Here is a 25792-nt window from a genome sequence, read left to right as displayed (position 1 = left end):
AGAAAGTTGGGGAGGTAAATGTAGTTTATAACTTTTAAAACCCCAAATCAGTATAAATTCACATGAACTGGATTTTAAACATATATTTATACCAGGAACTACAGAGAGAGGGGTTCCTTGAAAAGATTATACTTATCTGTAAATTAACCTTATTTGTAAATTTCTAATCAGCCCAGAGTAACAAAAGTTTTCAGGAATAATACTAAGTTTTCATACTTCTTTTTCTTAAAGAAGACAAAGCACATTCTTATGTAATCTCTTCTGCTATCTTTGTGAGGCAGGGCTGTGCTATTATTGCATTTCTTCTTTCATCTTAACACACAGGGAAACTGAAGCAGAGTCTTCAGGGCCTAGACCCCAGGCTTGCTCCTGTAGACCTGAAATCTTCTAAACATGTTTATTCCTTTGGCAGATTAATCCAACATGGTTGCGGTTAGATTTAATCATTAAAAAAAAATACATATATCTCCTATAAAAGCCAAACAGATTTGGGAATATAGAGATAAAATTGTTAGGAAATAATCAAGAAGAAAAGTCTTACCTATCACTTCTTTCAGGGGTGATGATAAGTTGTTGCCTGTTGATGAGAAAAGATACCCAAGAGTCTCAAGCTTTGCCTTGACTTTATTCAGGGAATTCGTTTCTACCTCTTATGAGTAGGTAGCCTAGAATAATTGAGAATTATAATCCAGCTAGCATTATCACTAAGCCAAGGACTGTGGTGGGTCCTGGGATTGCAAAAATGAGCAATTTGACAATGTTTCTGATCTCTAGAAGCTTACGGTCTAGTGTGGGGTGACGAATGAGAACAAAGATATTTTTGATGTCCTCTGCTAAGAACTGTGAAAGCAGTAAGCAGTGAGAGCTATGGGAGGAAGGATTTGTCTAATAAAAGGTGTTTAGCCTCATGTGGAAGTTCATGGAAGGCTTCTTAGAATACATACTTCTCTCCTGTAGTTTTTTATGTCAGGACACTGCTGTGGGCTTGGTCAAAAGTCCCAGGTGGTCTCATAATGCACCTTCCTTAATTATGTGTTTGCTGTTAAAGATAGGGAGACAGCAGTCTATTTACAGCATGACATAAGAAAATAATATAAATGTGCTAGACTGTGCTTTAACCACACAAATAGATGTTTTGTCAGTAAACTAGTAAGAATTTAAAATTTCATTTAATGTGTTAACGTAGTTACTACTTGAGTATGGGTAATCTGGTAGAGATTTTTATGGGTTGGTAAAATTTTGTTTTTCAGATTTGTAGGTTTTATTCTTCCAGAGATTATAGTAATAGCTGCTTTAATCTGTGTGGTGAGTTTTAAAAGAAAATTAGGGAAGATATAGAGAAATAATCAACAGCAAAGAGTTACTCACTTAGCTATTCACAGAAATACCTAGTTTCTGTTCCTATGATTTTCATTTTGTTTAGTAAACTCCAGTAATTAAATCTTTGTAATGATACCTATCACTGAATTTGTAGGTTCTGAAAAATTACAGGCCTTTAAATGTTTCAACTTCTCTGTACTTAGGCAGTTTTGCTTCTTGGCATTTTGTCGCATTCTTGGAAATTGAGACAGAAAAATCTAGGTGATTTTTAAACAAATTCTAGTGAAGACCTAAGAGCTGTGTCCTTGCTCAGAAGGCTAATCCTTCTCTCATTGAGCAAAGGGACAAGAGGAGCTGTCTCTGACAGTGGCTGACTGCTTGCTTCATCTCAACTGTGATTCTTACCTGCAGCAAGATGTAGATGTGGTCTCTGTTCTTTATTGATGTTTAATGAAACATGAAAACAAAGAAAAGAAACAGTAGATAGAGACACAAATATAAAGAGTAAGGATCATTTTATTTTTAGAAGAAGTTTGAAATTATTTCTATACAATTTAAAATAATGTATTCTATTAATCTTATATTACTGGCACAGTGATTTAGGTGTTGGTACATGGTAGCAGTCTTAGAGCCTTGGTGTTAATGTTTTAAAAAACTACAAGTTGTTATGCTCCTAGTAAATAAATTTTATAGTTTGTAGTCTATACATATGGCCTTTATTTTGGTGCTTACAAATTTTTAGTACATTATATGTTGTGGAAAATAAGAGCGGTACAAAATCAGTTTTCTTACAGTAGCACTTTGGTAAGTATAGAGAATAGATTATGTGACAAGATTTTAGTTATTAACCATACTAAAATAAGGTTTATGTTATATCGTTCTATATTTTAATTTATTCATGTTACTGTTTCCTAAGAGGTTTTAATTTAATAATCCTAGATTTAGACCTATAACTTTTAAAAAAGTAATTTACATTTCTTCCTTTATTAATATATAGATTTCTCCTCTGATATGCATTGTGAAATGAGACTTTGGTCTAGGTCCTTACTGATTTATTTTTAAAGCATTTTAAAAAGTTATATGTATGCTGTTTTGCATCCTGTATTATAAGATATCAGACTGGTGTTATGTGAAAATTAATTTGTACCTCACTTAGACAGTGTCATTTGACCCATTCAGCAACACCATCAGGTGTGTCAGACAAGTATTAGCATTATTTCCTTGGCTCAGAGGCCTTGTTGATTGTAAGATGTACCATAGATTTAGAAATAGCATAGATGGGAGCAGGGAGAGACATTACTATGAGAAATCTGTACAGTGGTAATGAGATGCATCCTGATTTCTGATATGTGAGGTTATGCATGATAGGATTAATGAAATAATGTGTTTTTCTATTTACAGATGAGGAAATAGAGGTGAGAGGGGTTAGGTGATTTGCCCACAGTAGTAGTTAGCAATTAGTGAGTCCTCTGCCTCTAAATCTTGTGCTCTTCCTGTTACAAATCCTTTGACTTAAAAAACAGTTCATTTATAAGTGTGACTGGACTCAGATGTGTCCCTTGAAATTTAAATAGGTTCAACAAAATGCCTGAGAAATATTGTAGAAGAGAAAAATCCTCATCCCTGGGATAAGGTGCTAGATCAAACTTCTAAGCTGATCTAGCCACCACAGATCCTCAGAGACTTTGAGATTTGCTAATTCAATTTTGAAAACATTTCTTCTATGCTTCAAAGGACTAAGTGCTTTATTAATAGGCTCTAACAGAAAGCTCATTTGTAAAGTGCTTCAGAGACTGGATTAATCTTTTCCAGTTTTGCTTTAAAGTTTTAGTACAGATAATTTCTGTGTTTTAGCACCAGCGCCTTCTAGGGGTCATTACAGTGTCATCCTTTGACTGTATTAAGGAGGTTTCCACTAAGATGGTCACCTTCTCCCTCAACAGATGATCATGCTTGTGTGTTTGTAGAGAAAGTAGGATTTTCATGAATGACTACCCAGAACCTCCTGTTTGCCCCCCACATGCAAACTTAACTTTTATGCTCATTCTTCCTTCCTTCTCTCTGGTCCCAAAAGTATCTTCCACATCCCAGGCTAGTCCCTAGATTCCACCCCTTTAGCCCTCAGTTTATTCTTCTACTTATTTTTTATTTCAGTATGGCCTCCTACTCATATATTTCCCACATTTGGAAATTCTCTTTTGACCCTGTGTTGCCCTTCAACATTTTCTTTTTATTGTGTATGTACTTTCTTCCCTCCCATTCAGTCCTCAGCTTTGCTTCTCCCAAAAGGTTGTAAGGTCACCAATAATTCTTGATTGACAGATACAAAGAATTCATGTCTGCTTTATCTTGCTTGATCTTTCTTTGATATTTGACCCAAGTGACCATCCATGGTTTCTCCACCCTTGCTTCTTTCTTAACTTACATAATCCTGCATTTTCTCCTAGTTCTACTTCTACCCTCTGGTATTTCCCTCTGTAGTATTTATGGACTTTTCTTTCTTTACCCTCATTTTAATTGATGGTATTCCCCAGGGTTCTAGCTTTTGTCTTCTCACTCTGTATTCCTTTTCTGGATAACTCATTCAAGCCCAGTGCTTCAACTTTCACCTTAAATCATCTGCCGTCCCACCCTCCACCCTAAAGTTTATTTGTCTTTTGTTTTGGTCTTATAATGATGCTGTAGCTATTTAACCTTCTCAGGCCAGAAATGGGCAATCCACTTAGACTCCTGTGTTACCTACTTCCCTCTATCACGTAAGTCAAGAAACAGATTCTTTAATTCCCTTCTTAGTTCAGGCTCTTATTCTTCTACTCCCCCTAGGATGTTTTTTTCAAAATGCAAATCATATCTAAAATTTTCCGGACGTGTCCCATTGCCTATAGGGTAATATATCTGAAAATTCTTCTAATAAAGCATAGATCCCCTTCTCTTTACTCTCTCCCTGAGTGAGCTCATCTACTCCTGTGGCTTTAAATATCATCTAGATGCTAATGAATGCCAGATTTATATCTTTAGCCCAGCCTGATCCTCTGAGCTCCAGGCTCTTAGCCAACTTGACTTTTCCACTGGATGTTTCATAGTCCTCTCAAACTTAACTTTGTGTCCTCTGCAGAACTCTTTTTTATTATTTTTTTTTAATTATGAAATTCACCGTATTCTTCTCCTCTCAAACATTTTGGGTTTTTGTTTTCTTTTTTTAATAAATTTATTTATTTATTTTTGGCTGAGTTGGATCTTTGTTGCTGCACACGGGCTTTCTCTAGTTGTGGCAAGCAGGGGCTACTCTTCATTGCTGTGTGTGGGCTTCTCATTGCAGTGGCTTCTCTTGTTGTGGAGCACGGGCTCTAGGCACGCGGGCTTCAGTAGTTGTGGCTCGCGGGCTCTAGAGCGCAGTCTCAGTAGTTGTGGCGCACGGGCTTAGTTGCTCTGCGGCCTGTGGGAACTTCCCGGACCAGGGCTTGAACCCGTGTCCCCTGCATTGGCAGGCGGATTCTTAACCACTGCGCCACCAGGGAAGCCCTCTCTGCAGAGCTCTTAATTTTTTACCTTCATAAACCTTTTCCTTCCTTTAGTCTTTTCTATCTCAGTAAAAGTAACTACGATAGGCAGTTGCTCAGATAGAAATCTGGGGAGTTGTCCTTCTTTCTCCCTTTTACTCCGGTAGCCCATTTGATTCCACCTCAGAATACATCTCATCTGTTCACTTTTCTCCGTGTCTGTATCACTACCCTAACCCAGCATGCAATTCCTAAGTGGTCTCCCTGCTTTTCTCTTCTCTCTTCACCTCCCCAAACTTTTCTTCATACAGCTGCCCAGGATTTAAGAAGAAATAAAGTCATGTCACTCCAATTTTATAATTCTCCAATGGCTTCCCATTGCCCTGGGAGTATAAAGTCCAAGTTTCTTTCCCATGAGGCCTTTTGTGATCTGCCTCTGCTTGTCTTTCTAGTCTCCTCTTGAGCCATTCTTCATTCTACTCTCTGTGCTCTGGCCATTGGCTTAGTGGAAAACCATATTCAGGCCTCAAGTGTGTTGTTTCCTTTGCCTGGAATGCCCCTCACAGGATTGGTCACTTCTCAGACTTCAGGCCTCAGCTGAAGTCATTCACTGTCTTCCTCTGTAACCCTATGACAGTAGGCCCTCCACATAATTCTGTATCTCAGGACCCTATTGATTTCTTTTGCACTCACCTTAATTGGCAGTTCCATATTTGAGTATTGTTGGTATCCCCCTAGTCTGTAAGTTGTAGAAGGGCAAGACCTGCGTTTCATACCAGCACCTGGCACAGTGGGCTCCTGGCACAGTCACTGCTCAGTCAGTGTGTCTGACGATGAACCACAAGTCCCTAGCACACAACCCTCATCTGTTAAAAGCCTCTTCATCTTTCAAGGCTTAGCTCAGTCTTTGTCCTCTGTGTGATACTTCCCTACCATATACTATTATTCCTGGAGCGTAGGTCTTCCCTTCTCTGTACCTACCATTTCATAGCACCAATTCCAGAACTGATTAAAGCAGCTATCACAGTGTTTTACAATTGTTAACTTATCAGTTCCTTCCACCAAGACTGAATTCCTTGAGAGCAGGGATTTCTTTTTTTTTTTTGGAAATTTTATTTCTTTACCCATTGCCAGTAGTCCTCCACGTGGTACCTAGAGCTCAGTAAATGCTGTATTGATGGGAAGGTGGACTGTCAGTGCCTGGTGAGTGAAAGTTGCCGTCTGCCAGTTCATGGAGGGAATCTGAAACTGTAAAGTTTTGGAGAAATATTGCTAACAGGTGGTTGGCAAAGGCTGTAACCAGTCTCCTCTTATAACTAGTGTGAACCAAAGGGAATGGGCTGCATGGACTCTGCAAGGAGCAGGACTGGAGAGACTCTCAATGTGGTTCTGGCACCTTCGAGGGGTTCTTTCATTTGGGAGAAGAATACTTAATGAGGTTTTCCCGTGGCATGGGTGAATTTCTGTCCATCCTGACTATCCAACTTAATTTGTGCTGAATTTGTCCATGCTCCCAAAGCAGCTTTTTACCGATTTCAGTTCCAAGCTGAAAAGATTTCCTGAGTGGCATGGTCATTGGAAAGGTGCATGTCTGCTACTGCAAATTCACAAATTAGCATTCTGTCATACACCTTATTCTAAGCTCATAACATGAATCTGTTTCATTCAGGCATAGTGAAAAACGTAAGTTCTATACTGCAAAGGTGAAGGCCAATTCTTAGGGACCCCCAGAACCTGTGTCCCCTGTGGGCCCTGGTGGGCAGCCAGCTGGCTCTCTGGGAGACATCACTGGCTCTCCTCAGCTCACTTTGTGATCAACTGTAGGCATGTTTTGCATACTCTGCTTTCACGTTTTCATGCTGTGTGCTCATGACTTAGATATTTTTTTTAAAGGGAAAATTAAACCGTAAGCTAGTTTTAAAAGTGAATCTCTTAATAGATGGACATAAACATCTTTAAAATATTTAAGAAATTAACTAGTTCATGAATATATGGTTTTGAAGTTATTTAAATGATAATTTTAAATAGTTCTGTGCATTTTAGTGGTTGAATTAAAATACTTTAAAAAAGGAAATATAGCACTTATTTTCAGATTAGTGGAGGGAAAAAACAATGACTGTGTGCCACTACGTGGCATGGCGTGAGTATTCATAACACAGGTAGCCCTGCAGCCAGAGCCTGTAATTTCATCAGAGCAGCACTGCCAGTAAGAGAACTTGGGGGCCTGGGATTCGAACCCAGAACTCAGCCTCAATTTCCTCATCTGTAAGATGGTGGTAATGCAAACTTCATCAGACAGTTGTGGGAAAAAAACAACTGGTACAGAATATAGATACAGTAGTAGGAATATCAAAGGATAAGTGTGTCTTGAACATTAATATATAAACATAATAGTGTTAGTAAATGTTCAGCAAAGGTTTCTCATTAGGTATCTTCTAAATAACATGAAGAATAAACCAAGTGGTCAACTGTTAATTGCAAGGAAACAAGCTAAAAATTATGTGAAATTATTGATTGATTAATTGGAAATGTTTTCGAGGCGAATCTTTATAGTAATGTAAAAGCGAAAAAAAAGTCTGCACTAAGGCAAATATTTGAGGAAGTTTTTAAAAAGTAAAATGATGCTGGAAAATGAAAACTAAGATGTTAATTGTTAGACTTTTGTTCATATATTAATTATAGCTCTAGGTGTTTGATCCTGTTTTCTGGATACAGTTACAAAAAGCAACTAAAACTTGGTTTTGATTTGGTACTGCTGTTTTGATAATGTGCTTTATGAACATTAATGGCATCAAGGTTTATCTGAGGTTCAGCATTGTGGCATCTGCTGAGTTCATGTTTGTGTTCTGGCTTGAATAGGAAGGAAACATGCCTCTAGAAGATTTATTGGCATTCTATGGCTATGAACCTACAATTCCAGCAGTTGCAAATTCCAGTGCAAATAGCTCCCCAAGTGAACTTGCAGATGAACTACCAGATATGACACTAGACAAAGTAAGTACAAGCATGTAGAAAAAAAAATTCCAGATCTGTTACCATTGACTGTTTTTATTAGTTTATTTAATTTAAAGCATTTCATAATTCTGAATTGTAAACTTCTTATGCATGCATTGCTCGTATCATTTTGGTGACTGATTTGAATATTGTTTGGCTTTGATCTCACTACTTTAAAAGTAGTAATAGCTTCATGATGCTTTGCATATTTGAGTATTCTTCCATAACTTTTTATCTTTCCTGTGTAGACATATTGTATCTAAACTTAGATTTTGCCCTAACTTCTTTTGATCCTGTGGACACTTGAATGCATTGATTAATGAATCCCCCAGAAGTTTTCAAACCAATCTGGCTTAGGCATGGAGTGGTTGGAGAGAAGTTCTGTTTTCTTGGGCTCTGGGAGTGACAGAGGCCATAGCAGCCAAGGCCTCAGTGATACGTCTTTTAACATAGGCTGGTTGTAGGGGAGGCCTAGTCCCTGCCAAGGAGAATTCAGTCATGGTCTCTGCTAACAGATCCCTGGGAAACTTTCCTCATCTTTCAGGTCTCAGGCAGGGAGAGGACTCCACATCTTCCTGTGAGTTATGTTGTTTCCACTTTTCAATTAAATGTGATATTAATGTACCAAAAACCTTAATGACCATAGTCATTCAGCAAATATTGAGTGCCTACTATGTACCAGGCACAAGGATGACTATATACTTACATAAAAATTAATTCTGAACTGTTTCTTTTAAAATTATATCACTAGTCGGAGTGGTGCATTAGTTGGACTTTTAAAAAATTATCGGAAGAGTGGAGTTTGGAGACTTTTTTGTTTTCTTTTAGTTATTTAAGTTGGCAGAAAGTGAGTTTAATTTTTAACCACTTAGAAGTAAGATTATTTTTGTTGTAAATTCACTAAAAGTCTACCGCTTCAGATAAGTTCTCTACATACCCACAAATTAAGCAAATTGTTTGTTATATCATAAATGTATAATAGTATAGCATTAGATATTATATATAATTAACTAGTAAATGTTATTAACTAATTATGTACGTGAAGTAAATTATAGAATTTCAATTCTACTTTTCTCAAAACTGAGACTTCAGTTAGTTCTTAATTGTATTATAATACCATAATGTTTATGAATAGTGTTATAGAGACCTTTTTTTTCCAAATTGATGGGATGTAATCATTTCTAACCCTAGCATTGCATTCCTATTCTTATAGGAGGAAATAGCAAAAGACCTATTGTCAGGTGATGATGAGGAAACTCAGTCTTCTGCAGATGATCTGACACCATCTGTGACTTCCCATGAAACTTCCGATTTCTTCCCTAGACCTTTACGATGTAAGAAATCCAATCATTACTGATTAGTAGTAGCACTGATACTGTAGCTTGAGTACATTTTGTTACATTCAGTAGTTTATGTCAGAATATCTGAGTGTTTTACTTAATTGAAGTAAAATACTATTATAATCTGAATAAGATTATAACCTCTTTTTATTGGGGGAGATGTAAACTAATATGCTCTTTAAAAACGAAAGCATTTGCTTGGTTTTGCAGGGCTGTTTTCTTTCCCAAGACTCATCTGTTGCTATGGCAACCAATCTTAGTTCAGCCATGAAATTTTATAGACATTTTTTGGATTTCTGTTAAAAGGCTCTTACTCTCCTGGTAAACTACCATCAGTTTGAAAACTACCATCAGTTGCTCCAAAAGTATTTTTTATTTTTAGTGATTTATTTAATCCTTTTCTTTTAGTTCTTGGTGTTATCCCTTAATGTATATCAGTAATATTTAAAAGGTCTTTGAACTGAAATAATTTCTTATATGCAATCTTGCTTATTTCTCAGGTGTTTTTATGGTAGAAGAACTGTTCAGATAACAAGTTCCAATACACACACACATATGTGTGCAAAAAGATAATTTTTATGGACTCAATGTGCAGCTCTTTGTGTATGTCTCACTCTAGATTAATGTAATCAGTGTAATCCAGTGCTTTACCTTCTTTTTTTAAGGGGACCATAGTGGTTTTCCTCTTGCCTTTCCAAACTATATGACCGTACACCAGATAATTATAAGGTTACTATGCACTTTCTTCATGTTTTCAGTGTCTTGTTTTGACTAGTTTCAAAATGTGAGAATAGTACAAGAGGTTTAGTATATTTGTGCTGATCTCATTTATTCAACAAATTTTTATCATAAGTAAAATATAAAATATCAGGCACTCTTTCAAGTGCTGCAAAAATAGGCAACAAAACCCTTTTTTAAAATTTAACTTTCTTTTAAGCAAATACTACGTGTGATGGAGATAAAGAATCAGAGGTTGAAGATGTTGAAACAGACAGTGGTAACTCACCTGAAGACTTGAGGAAGGTATGTTAAGTTGCCATCATAATTTAGTAGACCATTTGGATTAAAGTAGCTTTTAAAAACACTTCTGAAACAATTTATGATAATTTTGCGAGATAACTTTAGATTTGTAGTAACTGATTAATGAATTGGAACTTTTTTTTTCAGTATTTATTTTTGTAATAAGTTGTTTTTACTTCTGAATTTTCCTGTAGGAAATAATGATTGGTTTACAATATCAAGCAGAGATTCCACCTTATCTTGGAGAGTATGCTGGTAATGAGAAAGGTAAGGAAGGCTTTTAATTTTGATAATATTTGGTAAGCCAAATTACCGCTCAATATGTTTGTTTAAATATCTGATTGTATGCTCATCCGGTGAGTATAAAGATAGATTTGGAGTCAGGGAAGAATTAGGCCTGACTTAGGAGTAATGTATCGTGAGACTCAGAGAACTACCGCCCGCTTCCCCCAGCCCTGGCCCCTTACGGTGCTTCTTACCCAGTATGCTAAGCACCTGTTAAAACGGTGGAGCTGCTCTTCAAGTGCAGCTCTTTTGCCTACATCCCACTCCAGTGGAAGTTGGTAGCATCCTATCACCTGAGATAACGAGAACGTTAGGAATATAATCCTCTTGGGAAGAAACGCTTAAGGAAAAAAGAAACTAGAAGAAATTCTCTTGCCCCAGCCCTGAAAGATAAGGTGGTAGAATGTAAAGATTCTGTTGCTTTTGTTATATACCCCTACTTAAGTGTAATCAGTTTTCCTCACATTTTTGGTAGATTCCAACTATAGCTGGTTCTGAAAATATGGAGGGGTGAGGTGGTGGGAAGTAAAAATCCAGGTACACCTTCCTAGCTGAACTTGGGAAACACGTAGATTTGGCCATGGGCAAAGTACATGCTCAGCAGCTGCTGGCCCTTAGATGAAACAGAGCAGAGGTAATATTCTCTCAGTTCTACACCTTCAGAAAGGAACGTATACCTTCTCTATCTTTTGAGGGAATACACTCAAACTATATTACCCATTTCAGTTTTGACCAAAGTTTCTTTATGAAACTGGTTCCAGAAACTTACCTCAAAAGTCAGTCTTATTGCTTCACAGGCACACTTTATTTTTAACTTTCCTGCTCATTGGGAATAGAAATGCCTGCCTTATACAGTTGTGAATGTAAAGCACTTACCACGGTCTCTGCTGCATAGTGAGCTCTCAGTAAATTAACTTTTATTCGCTATATTTAGTAGTTATTTTACAATTGAAGGATGGATTGTAGTTGAAGCAATGGGTTAAATACTTGGGCTATCTGTATGACTTTATTGTGTGAAGTAGAAACCTTCAGTATGGCAGCAGTGTTTGCGTTAATAAAATATAGTTTGTTTTAGTGTCATTTCGCTTATTAAACATCAGCTTCTCTAAGAGGTGGAAAGTTTACTTATCTTACTGTTTATCATTTTTTTCCATTTTTAATTAGTCTGCTTCCTTTTTATTTTATTTTAGTTTTTTTGCTTCCTTTTTAAAATAAAAATTTACCTTTTGGGAAGAAATCAGTAAAGGAAAAATATATCTTTCCTAGGTATTTCAGTATTGGCAGATATTTTGATTGTTATTTTTAACCTCGAGACATTTTCATAGAGCCATTTAGGGAGTTTAAGAGAAAATTGCAATAAGGTTATTAAAGAATTTACACAGGTTATTTTTACCCCCTCATTAGAAGAATGTAAGACACCACTACCAGGTTTTATATTAGACTACTAGGCATAGAAAGCCTTCTAACTTGTTAGTAAATCCAATCACCAAAAAAGCTACTTGCTCTAGTGACTGGAATACTTGGACCTTAATGAAGTTAAAAAAAAAAAAAAAAATGTTTTAAACCTTTACTAATGAAAGACTCAGCTTGCCAGACAATCAAATTACTGGTGTCCTCAAAGTTAGTTACTTGTATAGGAAGAGGAAAAACAGTTTTGTATACATCTTTAAGTGTGTTCACTACTTTTAATGTGTTGATGGGATTTTCTTTGTCAGTGTATGAAAATGAAGACCAATTACTTTGGCTTCCTGGTGTGGTTTTGGAGAGCAAAGTTAAGGAGTACCTTGTTGAGACCTCATTAAGAACTGGAAATGAAAAAATAATGGATAGGATTTCTGCAGGAACACACACAAGGGACAATGAACAGGTATACATCACTCTTGTTGAAACAGCAGCTAACTAATGTAGTCTCTTCTTGATTTTCTTATATTTGATTCAAATATTTCTTACATGTGAACTGGCTATCTCTTTCTGATTTTTAAAACTTGGAAAATACTGGTTTAAAAAAAATCCCAAGACCTAATAATAACCGTTCTATTGTTTCATGTCTTCTTCTGGGCTTTTTTTTCTGTATACACACACATATATTTTACTTTACCTACCATTTTATATCCTTTTAATCACTTAGTCTTATTTTCTTTGCCATTGAGATTTCTTTAATACTTCATTCTTGATGTCTGTATGTTCCATTGTATATTTAAACATTCTCTGTGGTCGGACTTTTAGATTTTATGTTAAAGTTATTTTTTGGATTATTCTTGAACTTTATTCAGGATGTGATTAAAGTTTATGTCTATTAAGAGTGTATAAATTTGCTTTAGGAGCATTCGTTAAATACTGTGTGCTTGTAGATGGAGTACACTCCTGATGGTGTGTGGGATAAGGGTGGAAGTATTGCCTATTAGGGTTTTTTCTCTCTGACGTTGTTTGCCCCTCTCATATACCTTTTCACTCTATCTCCAGCCTAGCTAATCCTAACTAATGAGTGCCCAGAGATAGGTGGACTCAAACTTGAATTTCCGAATAACATAGAGAAGTCAAACTAGCTGAACTTCAAAGGAGTTTTGTCAGCTGTCAAAAAGAAATCTCATTGGCTTTTTCTACTGATATTCCATTAAAACTATAAATTAATTTTGGAAGAATTAGTACCTTTAAAACATAAAACCTTCTACTTCAAGAGCATGTTCTGATTCTCTATGTATTTGACTTTTTTTTTAATCACTCAAATGTTTTTGCTTGTTTAAATACCACATGCATCTAATTAATTCCTCATTATTTTTAAATACAGTATTTAGCACTGTTGTAAATGGGATCACTATTATATTTGTATTTTGTATATTGTTGATTTAGAGAAATATAAATTAAAAAATTTTTTTCTCAAGCTACTGAAACTATTTAATTTAGTATAATGATTTTTCAGTTGTTTCTCTTAGGTTTTCTAGTTTTAAAGTGAATTATACGTTTGTTCCTTCCTTACCATTGTTATATCTCTTATTCCTGTAATATGTCTTACCGCATTAGCTATAACTCTCAGGGACTTTTGGTAGTTACAGTGGTTTGAGGCCTGCTTTTGATGGACGATAATACATGTAAGGTTTTTACATTAAGAATAATACCAGCCTTGGGACTTCCCTGGCAGTCCAGCAGTTAAGACTCCGCTTGCCAATGCAGGGGTCACGGGTTCAATTCCTGGTGAGGGAACTAAGATCCCACATGCCACGGGGAGGGGCCAAAAATTAAAAAAAAAAAGAATAATACCAGCCTTGGTTTGATACAGGCTGTCTTTCTTATAGTAAGGTAGTATCCATCTACTTAAAACCGTTACAGGTTTTGTCTTTTTAAAAATAGAAATGGGTACTGATTTATCTGAAGCTTTTTTAGCAGCTGTTGAGATTGTTTTTAATGATTGATTATTAATGTATTGATTATTAACCTATTGATGTATTAATAGGTTTACTAATATCCTTGCCTTTCTTGAAACTTACTTGGGAAGGTGGATTATTACTTAACTTTCAATTGAGTTCTGTCTGCTGCTATTTAGTATATTCATAATTCCAAACAGATTTAATGGGAAGAAATTCTGATTTTTAAAAAATGATATCTTCCATAGTAGGTGGAAATAACTATAAACTCCAGTCACTAAAATATCCATCCTTCTATTCCAGGCCTGCTGCTATTCTCTTTTATTAAAACTCTAAAAGGCAGGCAGAAGGTGCTATCAAGAGAGAAGACCATAATTCTGACTTTTCCCGACTAGAAATAATCATCTAAAATAGGGATATTCTCCCAGCTCAGAAGGCCTGGCAATAAAAAAAAAAGTGAGGAATGATACTGGTAGATGACTTCTGAGAGGTAGAATCAGAATGAACAAACTCTTTGGGTACCAGAGTCAATCTACAGGATAGTTATGTAGATTAAATGTCTGGGCAAACATACGCTTCAAATGTCCTGAAATTAGAGAGCACTTCAGCTAGTATTTGTCAGGACTCTTACAATACACCTGTTTTTGTTTGTTTGTTTGTTTTGGGGTTTGTTTGTTTGTTTTAAGTATGAACTTTTGGTAAGTTTTATTGAATAGTTTTTTTCCCCTTGCCCTTAGGCATTATATGAACTTCTCAAGTGTAACCATAATATAAAGGAAGCAATTGAAAGGTACTGCTGCAACGGAAAGGCCTCTCAAGGTAAGAAACACTTGGGATCAAGAGAGGGAAACGATAGGGGATGGTCATTTGGGGATCAGAATAAGCAAAGTATAAAGGACGGAGCAATCCTATAACACTTTTGTATAAGATCTATTTTCATCTTCATAGCAAATAATTTTTTCCTTTTCTTGCCCTCTATTTTTAGACGTACCAGAGATTGTTCAAATACAAATTAGTTACCCCCCTGTCACCTCCAGAACAAAGCAGACCCCAGAGATGACAATATATCCAAAGTAATTAATAAGAATGATTTTATGATTTCATTGGGGGAAAAAAGTTGTTTTTTCTTTTTCTTAAACCAGACAGGAAATGAAAAGGAGATTAAAGATTAAAAAAAAGAAACGTATAATATATTCCATTCAATTTATTGCAAGAAGTGTATGTTTAATAATCATGTGATAACATTTTTGCAGTGCCTAGGTTTTGGTTTGTGTGTGTCAAGGAAAATGGTTAACTTTAATTTCAGTATTTTTGTCATTATATAAATTAGTTGCATGCACCATAGCTTTCATTAAGTATATGTAGAGTGAAATAATGCTTACTAATATTATATAAATGACTTGGAAAAATATAAAAGCTGGAAACAATACATTTAAACTTGTAGGTGAGGTAGTCTATTGAAATGTTTCCTTGTAAAAGCTGCTTCTTTGAAAAAATTACTTTATGCTCTCAAAACTCTGAACAAAGTTTTCACGTTTGTGGTGGGCTACTCTTAATGGCTTTGGGGACCTGGTCCCCATTGTGAGTGAGGCACTTCAAGTCTCCTCTGCCCCAAGTAGATTTGATTCATCAACATTGACATCTGCCAGGAAGTTGAATGGGATTTAGTCTTTTGAGAGCATGGGCTGTTTTGTATTCCCTTTATATTCCTACCGTATAGCACTCTGCAAACTGACTCTAAATAAATATGTGTTGATTATTTATGGTCTCTAAAGAGCTTATGGTTTTGACATAAGACCAAAGTAAGGCTTTTTTTTTTCTATAAAGAAAATAACCTTTTTTTCCCCTAATTAAAAAAAATGCTCATTGTTTAAAAAAATCAGAAAAACAATGTGCATGAATTATAGTAAAAAATACAAAATTCTTGTCTCATCATGCAGAGGAAAAAAACCAGTTGTTTATATTTTGGTATTCTAGATTTTTTTAGTTAAGATTACTAACTAAAACCTCCACATAAAGAACTTGTCTGTGTGTGTGTGTGTGTGTGTGTGTGTAGAAGTTTATAGCCTTTCTATTAGGAAAACATACTGAAAGTAAATCAGTCATTTATATATATAAGAGTTTTGAGGCCAATTTATTTTGTTTTAAAATTTCTTTAGAAGGAATGACTGCATGGACAGAAGAAGAATGCCGGAGCTTTGAACATGCACTCATGCTTTTTGGAAAAGATTTTCATCGTATACAGAAGAATAAGGTAAGTTAGGCAAATTAGTAAATTAGTATAGAGAAATTGCTTAGTAAATACAATGAATATAAGCAACTAATTTATGAGCCTCTTGGGTAGGGAAAAAAAGCTATAACTTGTTAATGCTCCCCTGCTATTAACATTTCTGTTACTTTCTGATCAATTTTTCTGTAAACCCAAAACTGCTCTGAAATATAAAATCTAGTTTAAAAAGCAGTAGGTGGGGGTTCCCTGGTGGTGCAGTGGTTAAGAATCCGCCTGCCAACGCAGGGGACACGGGTTCGAGCCCTGGTCCGGGAAGATCCCACATGCCGCGGAGCAACTAAGCCTGTGTGCCACAACTACTAAGCCTGCGCTCTAGAGCCTGCGTGCCACAACTACTGAGCCCGTGTGCCACAACTGCTGAAGCCTGCGCACCTAGAGCCCATGCTCCACAACAAGAGAAGCCACCGCAATGAGAAGTCTGCGCACCACAAGGAAGAGTAGCCCCCCCGCTCACCTCAACTAGAGAAAGCCTGCGTGCAGCAATGAAGACCCAACGCAGCCAAAAACAAATAAATATAATAAATAAATTTAAAATTAAAAAGAAGCAATAGGCATAGAATATTGACCTATCCACCTAAATATTTTAGAATCCTATGTTCCTTAGGACAAAAAGAAAGAATAAGCAAAGCATATTTTAATGAGATTTAATTATCCCAAACTGTTAGAATATACACACACTTCTTAAAAATAGACTTTATTTTTAGAGCAGTTTTAGGTTCACAGCAGAATTGAGGAGAAAGTATGGAGAGTTCCCATGTACTTCCTGCTCCCACCCACACACGGCTTCCCCCCACCAGCCCCCCCACCAGAGTGGTGCACTTGTTACAAGTGGTAAATCTACTTTGCCATGTTTTTATCCCCCAGTGTTCGTAGTTTACAGTAGGTTCACTCTTTGTGTTGTTATAACGACACCTATCCACCATTGTAGTATCATAAAGAATAGTTTCACTGATCAAAAAATCCCTTGTCATATAATTGGAATCATACAGTATGTAGCCTTTGGAGATTGGCTTTTTGACTTAGTAATATGCATTTAAGGTTCCTCCATGTTTTTTTGTGGCTCATTTCTCTCTCTCTCTCTTTTTTTTTTTTAAAAAATTTATTTATTTATTTGGCTATATTGGTCTTAGTTGCGGCACGCGATATCTTTAGTTGCTGCATGTGAACTTCTAGTTGCAGCAGGTGGGATCTAGTTCCCTGACCAGGGACTGAACCTGGGCCCCCTGCATTGGGAGCATGGAGTCTTAGTGTGGCTCATTTCTTTTTATCACTGAATAATATTCCATTGTATGGATTTACCAATTTGTTTATCCATTCACCATTTGGAGGACATCTTGGTTGCTTTCAAGTTTTGGCAGTTACGAGTAAAGCAGCTGTAAGCATCAGTGTGCAGGGGTTTTTTTGGACATAAGTTTTCAACTCCTTTGGGTAAATACCAGTAAGTGTGATTGTTGGATGATATGTTTCTGTAGTTTTTTCTTAACATCTTTATTGGAGTATAATTGCTTTACAATGGTTTTGTTTTTTTTTTTTTCCTTTAAGCAAGTATGGATAGTTTTGTAAGAAACCGCCAAACTGTCTTCCAAAGTGGCTGTGCCATGTTGCATTCCTACCAGCAATGAATGAGAGAGTTCCTGTTGCTTCACATCCTTGCCAGTATCTGGTGGTGTCATTGTTTTGGATTTTGGCTATTCTAAAATGTGTAGTGGTATCTTGTTTTAATTTGCATTTCCCTGATGACATATGTGGGTCATTTTTTCATATGCTTATTCACCATCTATATATATTCTTTGGTGAGGTGTCTGTTAGGGTCTTTAGCACATTTTTTAATTGGGTGGTTTGTTTTCTTATTGTTGAATTGCAAGAGTTCTTTATATATTTTGGATAACAGTCCAAAAAAATACGTGTGATTTTTGAATATTTTCCCCCAGTCTTTGGCTTGTCTTTTCATTTTCTTAGCAGTGTCTTTTGCAGAGTAGAAGTTTTTAATTTTAATTAGTCCAATTTATCAATTTTTCTTTCATAGATTGTGCTTGTATTGTTGTTCCTAAAAAGTCATCACTATCCCCAATGTCATCTAGGTTTTCTCCTGTGTTATCTTCTAGGAGCTTTTATAGTTTTGTAGTGTACTTTTAGGTCTTATAATCCGTTTTGAGTTTTTGTGAAAGGTGGATATAGATGTCCACTTGTTCTAGCGCTGTTTGTTGAAAAGATGATCCTTCCTTCATTGAGTTGCCTTTGCTCCTTTGTCAAAGATTAGTTGACTATATTCCTGTGAGTCTGTTTCTGGGCTCTCTATTGTGTTCCATTAACGTATTTGTTTATTTTTTCACCAGTACCACACTATCTTGATTACAATAGCTTAATAGTAAGTCTTGAAGTTGGGTAGTATCTATCCTCTGACTTTGTTCTTCTCCTTCAATATTGTGTTGGCTATTCTGGGTCTTTTGCCTTTGCATATAAACTTTAGAATTAATTTGTCAGTATTTACAAAATAACTTGCTGGAATTTTAATTGGGATTGCACTGAATCTATAAATCAAGTTGGGAAGAACTGACACCTTAACAATAATCAGTCTTCCTATCTGTGAACATGGAATATCTCTCAATTTATTTAAATCTTTGATTACTTTAATCAGAATTTTGTAGATTTTCTCATATAGATCTTGCATGTATTTTATTAGGTATATACCTAAGTATTTCATTTTGGGGGCGCTAATGTAGATGGTATTGTGTTTTTAATTTCAAATATCAATTGCTCATTGCTGGTATATAGGAAAGCAATTGACTTTTGCATATTAACCTTGTGTCCTGCAACCTTGCTATAATCATTTATTAGTTTCAGGAGGGTTTTTTGTTGCTTCTTTAGGATTTTCTGTATAGACAATCATGTCATCTGTGAACAGACAGTTTTCTTTCTTTCTTCTCAATCTGTATACCTTTTATTTCTTTTCTTATTGCATTTAGCTAGATCTTCCAGTATGATGTTGAATACTTCAGTGCTTTTTTGTATGTATGAAAACCTGTTGTTTTCTCAGAGATGAGATTAAGTGTTTAATTTATTGAAAGATAAAACAGTTGCCCTTTTAAGTCAAAATAAAACCTCAGTTTTGGGCTTCCCTGGTGGCGCAGTGGTTGAGAATCTGCCTGCTAATGCAGGGGACACGGGTTCGAGCCCTGGTCTGGGAAGATCCCACATGCCACGGAGCAACTGGGCCTGTGCGCCACAATTGCTGAGCCTGCGCGTCTGGAGCCTGTGCTCCGCAGCAAGAGAGGCCGCCATAGCGAGAGGCCTGCGCACCGCGATGAAGAGTGGCCCCCACTTGCCGCAACTGGAGAAGGCCCTCACACAGAAACGAAGACCAACACAGCCATAAATAAATAAATAAATAAATAATTAAAAAAAAAAAAAAAAAACCTCAGTTTTGCAATGACTTATGAAATATATCCATTTATTTCACAAATAAGCTCTATCATTTACCAGATATTATTTTAAGCTCTAGAGATAGATCAGTGAATAAGACAGGAAAGGTCTCTGTTCCCAAGAAGCCTATATTCTTTTTGAAGACTTATGGCTAATGTGTTTATTGAAAGGTATACCTTATTTCTTGGTTTAAAAAGCTTGTTCCTGTATTATGATCTTATATCACAACATGCTCACTAATCAGGATAGAGATTCTGAAACTTCCTTATTGGGTACTGATTAAGCAGGGGAGAAAGTGTTTATTGGGTAAAGATACAGAATTTTGCATACATCTGAACTCATACCTTTAGCTATATATAGTTAGAAGAGCCCTAGTCTGCATGTGGAACCAAGTTGAATGAGGCTCAAATTTTATTGTTGTTGTTGTTCTTACCAAACTCTGTTGGCGCTAAGAGCCAAATGCATGTTAAAGGAAAAAATTCTGCCTTTATCTGGCAATCATCTTAAATTCCAGATGCGGTAGAGTACTGATCCCTTTGCAAACGGTTCTTAATCTCTTTTGGGCAATGGAACCCTTTGATAATCTGATGAAGCTGCACCCTTCTCCCCAGAAAAGTGTACGTGCATGAAATTTGGGGAATTAATAGATCCCAATGAAGCTCATTCATGGATCCCTCAGGGTTAAGAAGGACCCCTGCTACAGTCAGAATCACAGTGAAAGTTCAGTGAAGAAAAGTAAAGGATTGTCAGTGTTTTAAGATTTTCAGTAAAGGTGTAAGATAACTTCTGGATACGCATTTATTATTATTATTACATTCTGATTTAAATAAAAAGCCTTGGGCTTTTGAAGGCAGCTTCATTATTAAATAGTGTAAATGTAAAGACAGTTCACTAATAAAATGTTCAGAATTTCATAATTAGGAAGATAGAAAATAAGACCTATGGGTTGTAAAAAAAATAGTTATTAAAAAATGCATAGAATATGTTGATTTTTAAAAATGCAACTTTTTTTGTTAGGTGAGAACTAGAACAGTTGCTGAATGTGTAGCATTCTACTATATGTGGAAGAAATCTGAACGTTATGATTACTTTGCTCAACAGACAAGATTTGGAAAGAAACGATATAACCATCACCCTGGAGTTACGTAAGTACTGTGGGATTGACTTCCGGGATTTTTGTTTTCAACTGTGATATGCAGTCATAAAATTATTGGGGTGTGTTTTTTAGGGACTATATGGATCGTTTGGTGGATGAAACAGAAGCTCTGGGTGGGACAGTAAATTCTTCAGCCTTAACATCTAACCGACCTGAGCCTGTTCCTGATCAACAGCTGAACATTCTCAACTCTTTCACTGCCAGTGACTTGACAGGTGACATGAACATCTTTTTGCATTTTTTACCATAGCTTGGGGCAACCTTATATCATCTTTGTGGCATGACGTCAGACCGCTTACTTAAACCATTTTCCGTCTCTTTTTTAGCTTTGACCAGCAGTGTAGCGACCGTCTGCGATCCAGCGGATGTGACTTGTTTGGATGATAGCTTTCCTCCACTGGGCAGCACGCCCCGTGGACAAGTCAATCATGTGCCTGTTGGAACAGAGGAGTTACTCACCCTGCCCAGCAACGGGGAAAGTGATTGTTTTAACTTATTTGAGACTGGATTTTATCACTCAGAGCTAAACCCCATGAACATGTGCAGTGAAGAGTCAGAAAGACCAGCAAAGAGATTGAAAATGGGCATTGCTGTTCCTGAATCCTTTATGAATGAGGTTTCTGCAAACAATTTGGGTGTGGACTTTGAAAATCACACACATCATATCACCAGTGCCAAAATGGCCGTGTCTGTGGCTGACTTTGGCAGTCTGTCTGCCAGTGAGACCAATGGTTTCATCAGTGCCCACGCTCTGCATCAGCACGCCGCCCTTCATTCTGAGTGACATGAGTGAGGGGCCCAGAAACAGTGGGTGTGCAGTACCAGTACCAGGAAAGTATCAGGTTTGCTTAGTCTTTCACTGGAAGTTTGAACTTTTTTCACTATGACATCAGTGATGTCAGTATGTATAGAACTATATCTTGATTTATCAAGAGTATTTTCATTTTCAATCCATAAATGTGGAAATGAACTATGATCAGCAGAGTTGGGAACTAAGATTGAACTCTGTGGTGCAGCTTTAAGCTCTGCTTATCTCTTCCTCATCCCCGATACCTCTTCCCCACTCCCTTCTTTTTCTATTCTTTTCTGTTCCCCACTGCCCTCACTCCCAATTTTAAAACCTGTAGACAGAGGCCACCAGCTCAAAACCAGCACAGATGTTCTGAACTGAATGGAGTGGCTTCTATTCATGTAAATTCCTTTTGCCGTAATGGATGCAGTGGAATAACAATGTTTACAGGTACCGATCCCGATCCCTGCTCAATGTAGCATTTTTTGGTTTTATTTTCTTAATTAAATAAAAGCAGGGGTAGGTTTCTTTAAACTGCACAAACATGCAAGGATTTTTTTAAAAATGGAAACTTCTCTCATGTTGTTCAACTAGAGCACTTCAGTTTACAAAACAGCAAGTCCATCTTTATGGAAGCCAGCACGAGGAACTGCGTGCAAATTATGAAGACGCTTGCTTGGATCCTGTTTCAGAATTCTAGACCAGGGCTACCTTACACAGAATTGGTCATTTTACTGCCGGAAGATTTCTGTGTAACTTCATTTATTGGCTAAAAATTTGGCATTTGAAGGTGTGGTATTTAGATGGGGTTTTGTCCACCATTATCAAGATTGTAATCATAAAAATCATACCAGTCATTGATAATTTAGTTTATCCTGAGGCAGTTGACTTGCGGGGCACAGTCTACAAAGCCTAGGATGTTGCCACTCATTGGTTTACATTTTGGGACACCTCTTAAGTTGTTTTATAGCGGTGCAGTTCAAAGTGTTAATATTTAGGAGGGATTTCTAGATTTTAGACATAAAATGCAGTAGAACCTTGAAGTATATTTAAACTTTTCTGTTTAGCTTGAACAGTTACTGGCAAGAAAAATGTGAGTTCCTATCTGAAATAGAATGGTACGTTACCACTTTAAGTTTTAAAAAGTGATTGACGTTCAGTTGCATCTCAAACTCAGTTTTATTTTTATTCCAAACATTGTGAATGAGAAGCCATTGTCATAAACTTAGGCCATTTTTGCTGTATAGACATGCATCTTTAAGTTATAAGGTGAATTCAAACAATATGTAATGCAGTATTAGGATGTGATAAGCTTTGCTTTTATAGTTCAGTTAAAACACAGAATTTTACTTTTTTTTCTTTTTTTTTTTGCACTGTCTTAATTAATTGTTTCAATTTCTACTAGTTGTCTTGCTTTGCAGAAACTTAAATGTTTGGCTACATTGCTGATATTTGTAAGTATAAGTCGCTTCAAGGTTGTGCTGATGAATAGATAGAATGTAGTTACCTTAGTAGTGATGGAAAGGGAGGGTATTTATTATACAAACTGTGAACTGCAATGACATCCTTAGTTTTGGATGATGTGTATTCTTTTCTTTGCAGCATTTTAATGAAGATTGCTTTGAAGTGTTTACGCATTAGCACATTTACTATAAAAGTTAGTTTAGCACAGTGGACGAAAAGTAGTTAAATTAATAACTTAAAGTCAGTCTCTAATTTATACATCTAAAGTCTAGCATTCCTGTATGCACACAGTAAATAATGGGTAGCCTGGGTTCTATGTTGCTTTCAGATATTTTTTTCCAAGTTGTCAGCTTCTTATTGCTGTGGTGTTGTGCTAAACTTTGAACCTAATTTCTTTTGTTAAAAATGAATACACCTATAATTTAGTAAGATACTGGCCATAATCTTCCATTGTTATAACTTTAATTTTTACTCTGGGTTTACAGTGGCTGGTCTGTATAAAATAATTTACACAAAGATGACTGAATGCTAATACCAGTTGCACTTAAATGAACATGCCCATTCTCAGTAGCTGATGCAGTAATATATTCAGTTTATCTATGCATTGCTGGGATCTTGATATAAGATGGAAACAGTGTTTCTTATCTAAAGTTTTGATTATCAGCAAGTTGAATGGACACTTTAGTTATTTAAATAAAGATTTTTGACCAAAATCCAGAAATGATATGAGGAGAAAATAATTCCAGCTAGTTTAATAGATTTTTAAACGCCAATCTGATTTTAGCCTCTTAGAGAGTGCTAACTAGCTGGTAACGTTTACTTTTAATTCCTTGTTAAAATGAGGCAATAATTTGCAAGATTTTTGTATATATATGTAAAGTCTTCATCTCTTTTTAGATCTAATTCAATATTTTCTGACTGCTTCCTCCATGTATAATACCATTTTTGTGCATGCTTGATGTGACATTCGTAAATTGTACCACTATGACTTTATTCATGTAAAATAGCTATTTATTGAATTTCCTTTTAAATCTGGATTTACTGGGTTTTTTCCTCTCCGTTTAAGCATCTTAACAGAGAATTTGTTACTGTTTATTAGAAGAATTGCGTTTGAGAGCATGAAAATAACTGATTTGCAGTCATACGAAGAAACAATAATGCCTTTATTATCAAGTGTTAAGCACAATTCTTATAACAAACTGTGATAAATTCTTTTTTCTTTTTCCTTTGCCATATTATTTTTGTATGAACAAACCAAAAATCCATGGTGAGCAGCTGCAGTGTTGGCTGATGTGTCTTTTATGTACAGGGGGTTTGAAGAGGACAGCGGATTCATTTAGAAGTGAAACTGGTGCTGTGATTATAGCAATACTTACTTTGTTAGTTGTACTCCACTTTTTCATGCTAGCTTTTTCAGTGTTTGGTTTTCCTCTTGTCATGGTCAACTGCTGAATTTACTTGAAGGAGGTAGAATACTGTTTAAACAATACTAAAGTGTGTACAATTAGGTCAAAGAATTGTGCAATTGTTTCCTTTTTAATTTTTACAGTTGAGGGTCATAATATTTGAGAACGTCAGATCTAATAGAGCATAGTGATACTATTTAATTTAACCAAAGTCTCTAGTGAATACTTCAACTTTGAATGTAAACCAACAAATAAACCTGACCACCAAGGAGATTGTTCGCCCAGAGTTTCAAAGCACATTGTCTACAAATGGAAATTGAAATAATTTATAAAAATATTGACATTACTATGTTTTTTAAAAAGTTCTTAATTTTTTCACTAAAAGGAGGAAACTATTAGTTTTATTGTTAAATATGGTAGATATGAAAACTCCTCTTAGATGACCAGTGATTCCAATTGTCCCAGTTTGAAATAAGTACGCTGTGAGTATGAGATTGATTAGTGACAATCAGAACAAGTTTTAGTATCAGATGTTCAAGAGGAAGTTGCTATTGCATTGATTTTAATATTTGTACATAAACACTGATTTTTTTGAGCATTATTTTGTATTTGTTGTACTTTAATACCTGGTGTACAGTTCCAGAAATAAAAATCTGGAAATCTTTTTTTTTCTTGGTTCGTGTGAGTATTTGCCACAAATAGATTTTTATTTAATAATTCTTAAGCTATAACACATGGGTAGATATTTAACCACTGTTAAGTTGGTTTTAGATGTAGTAAATAAGATATTTGATAGGTAAGTAATAAAATTGGTAGATAAAATAAGTTTTCTTTAACTCCTCTAAAATAAATTTCCATCTATAACAAAATTCTAGCTATCCCAAAGTGAGGATTGTACGTACTTTTAGTTTCATTCAGGAAGTATTTATTGAATGTCTGTTATGTTTCAAACAACGTTCCCAGTAACTGTTGTCATTTAGGAAGACATGAAATCTGAAATTTGATCAGATGTTATTATTTGACAATATATTTATAGTAAACTAGTCTTATTATAATATTCATAGTTTAGTAGACTCTAGAAATATTTCCCTAAGTCTTCATCTTTTCAAGCTAAATATCTCACCTTAGCCTAATTTCACAAGTTTGTCTCCATATTTCACTTGCTCTGACCAGAGCTTTCTCTCTCTAGTTCCATTCTTTTTTTTTTTTTTTTTTTATAAATTTATTTATTTATTTATTTATTTTTGGCTGTGTTGGGTCTTCGTTTCTGTGCGAGGGCTTTCTCTAGTTGCAGCAAGCGGGGGCCACTCTTCATCACGGTGCGCGGGCCTCTCACTATCGCGGCCTCTCTTGTTGCGGAGCACAGGCTCCAGACGCGCAGGCTCAGTAATTGTGGCTCACGGGCCCAGTTGCTCCGCGGCATGTGGGATCTTCCCAGACCA

General features: G+C 36.0%; 1 protein-coding gene across 1 annotated transcript in view; it reads left to right on the top strand.

Annotated features, from left to right (window-relative positions):
• The window catches only part of MIER3 (MIER family member 3), a 30439-nt gene extending 5424 nt beyond the window's left edge, over positions 1-25015 (top strand). The window contains exons 4-13 of the mRNA XM_036848567.1: positions 7680-7814; positions 9028-9148; positions 10092-10177; positions 10369-10441; positions 12175-12326; positions 14559-14640; positions 15981-16075; positions 20552-20679; positions 20763-20905; positions 21017-25015. Of these exons, the coding sequence (XP_036704462.1) occupies positions 7680-7814; positions 9028-9148; positions 10092-10177; positions 10369-10441; positions 12175-12326; positions 14559-14640; positions 15981-16075; positions 20552-20679; positions 20763-20905; positions 21017-21474 (1473 nt within the window). The 3' untranslated portion in view covers positions 21475-25015. The remainder of the gene's footprint in view (positions 1-7679; positions 7815-9027; positions 9149-10091; positions 10178-10368; positions 10442-12174; positions 12327-14558; positions 14641-15980; positions 16076-20551; positions 20680-20762; positions 20906-21016) is intronic.
• Positions 25016-25792: the final 777 nt, after the last annotated feature.

The sequence above is a fragment of the Balaenoptera musculus genome, chromosome 3 (genome assembly GCF_009873245.2).
Source record: "Balaenoptera musculus isolate JJ_BM4_2016_0621 chromosome 3, mBalMus1.pri.v3, whole genome shotgun sequence".
NCBI lineage: Eukaryota > Metazoa > Chordata > Mammalia > Artiodactyla > Balaenopteridae > Balaenoptera > Balaenoptera musculus.
The sequence above is the reverse complement of the archived record's forward strand: the minus strand, read 5'-3'. Positions and strand labels throughout refer to the sequence as shown.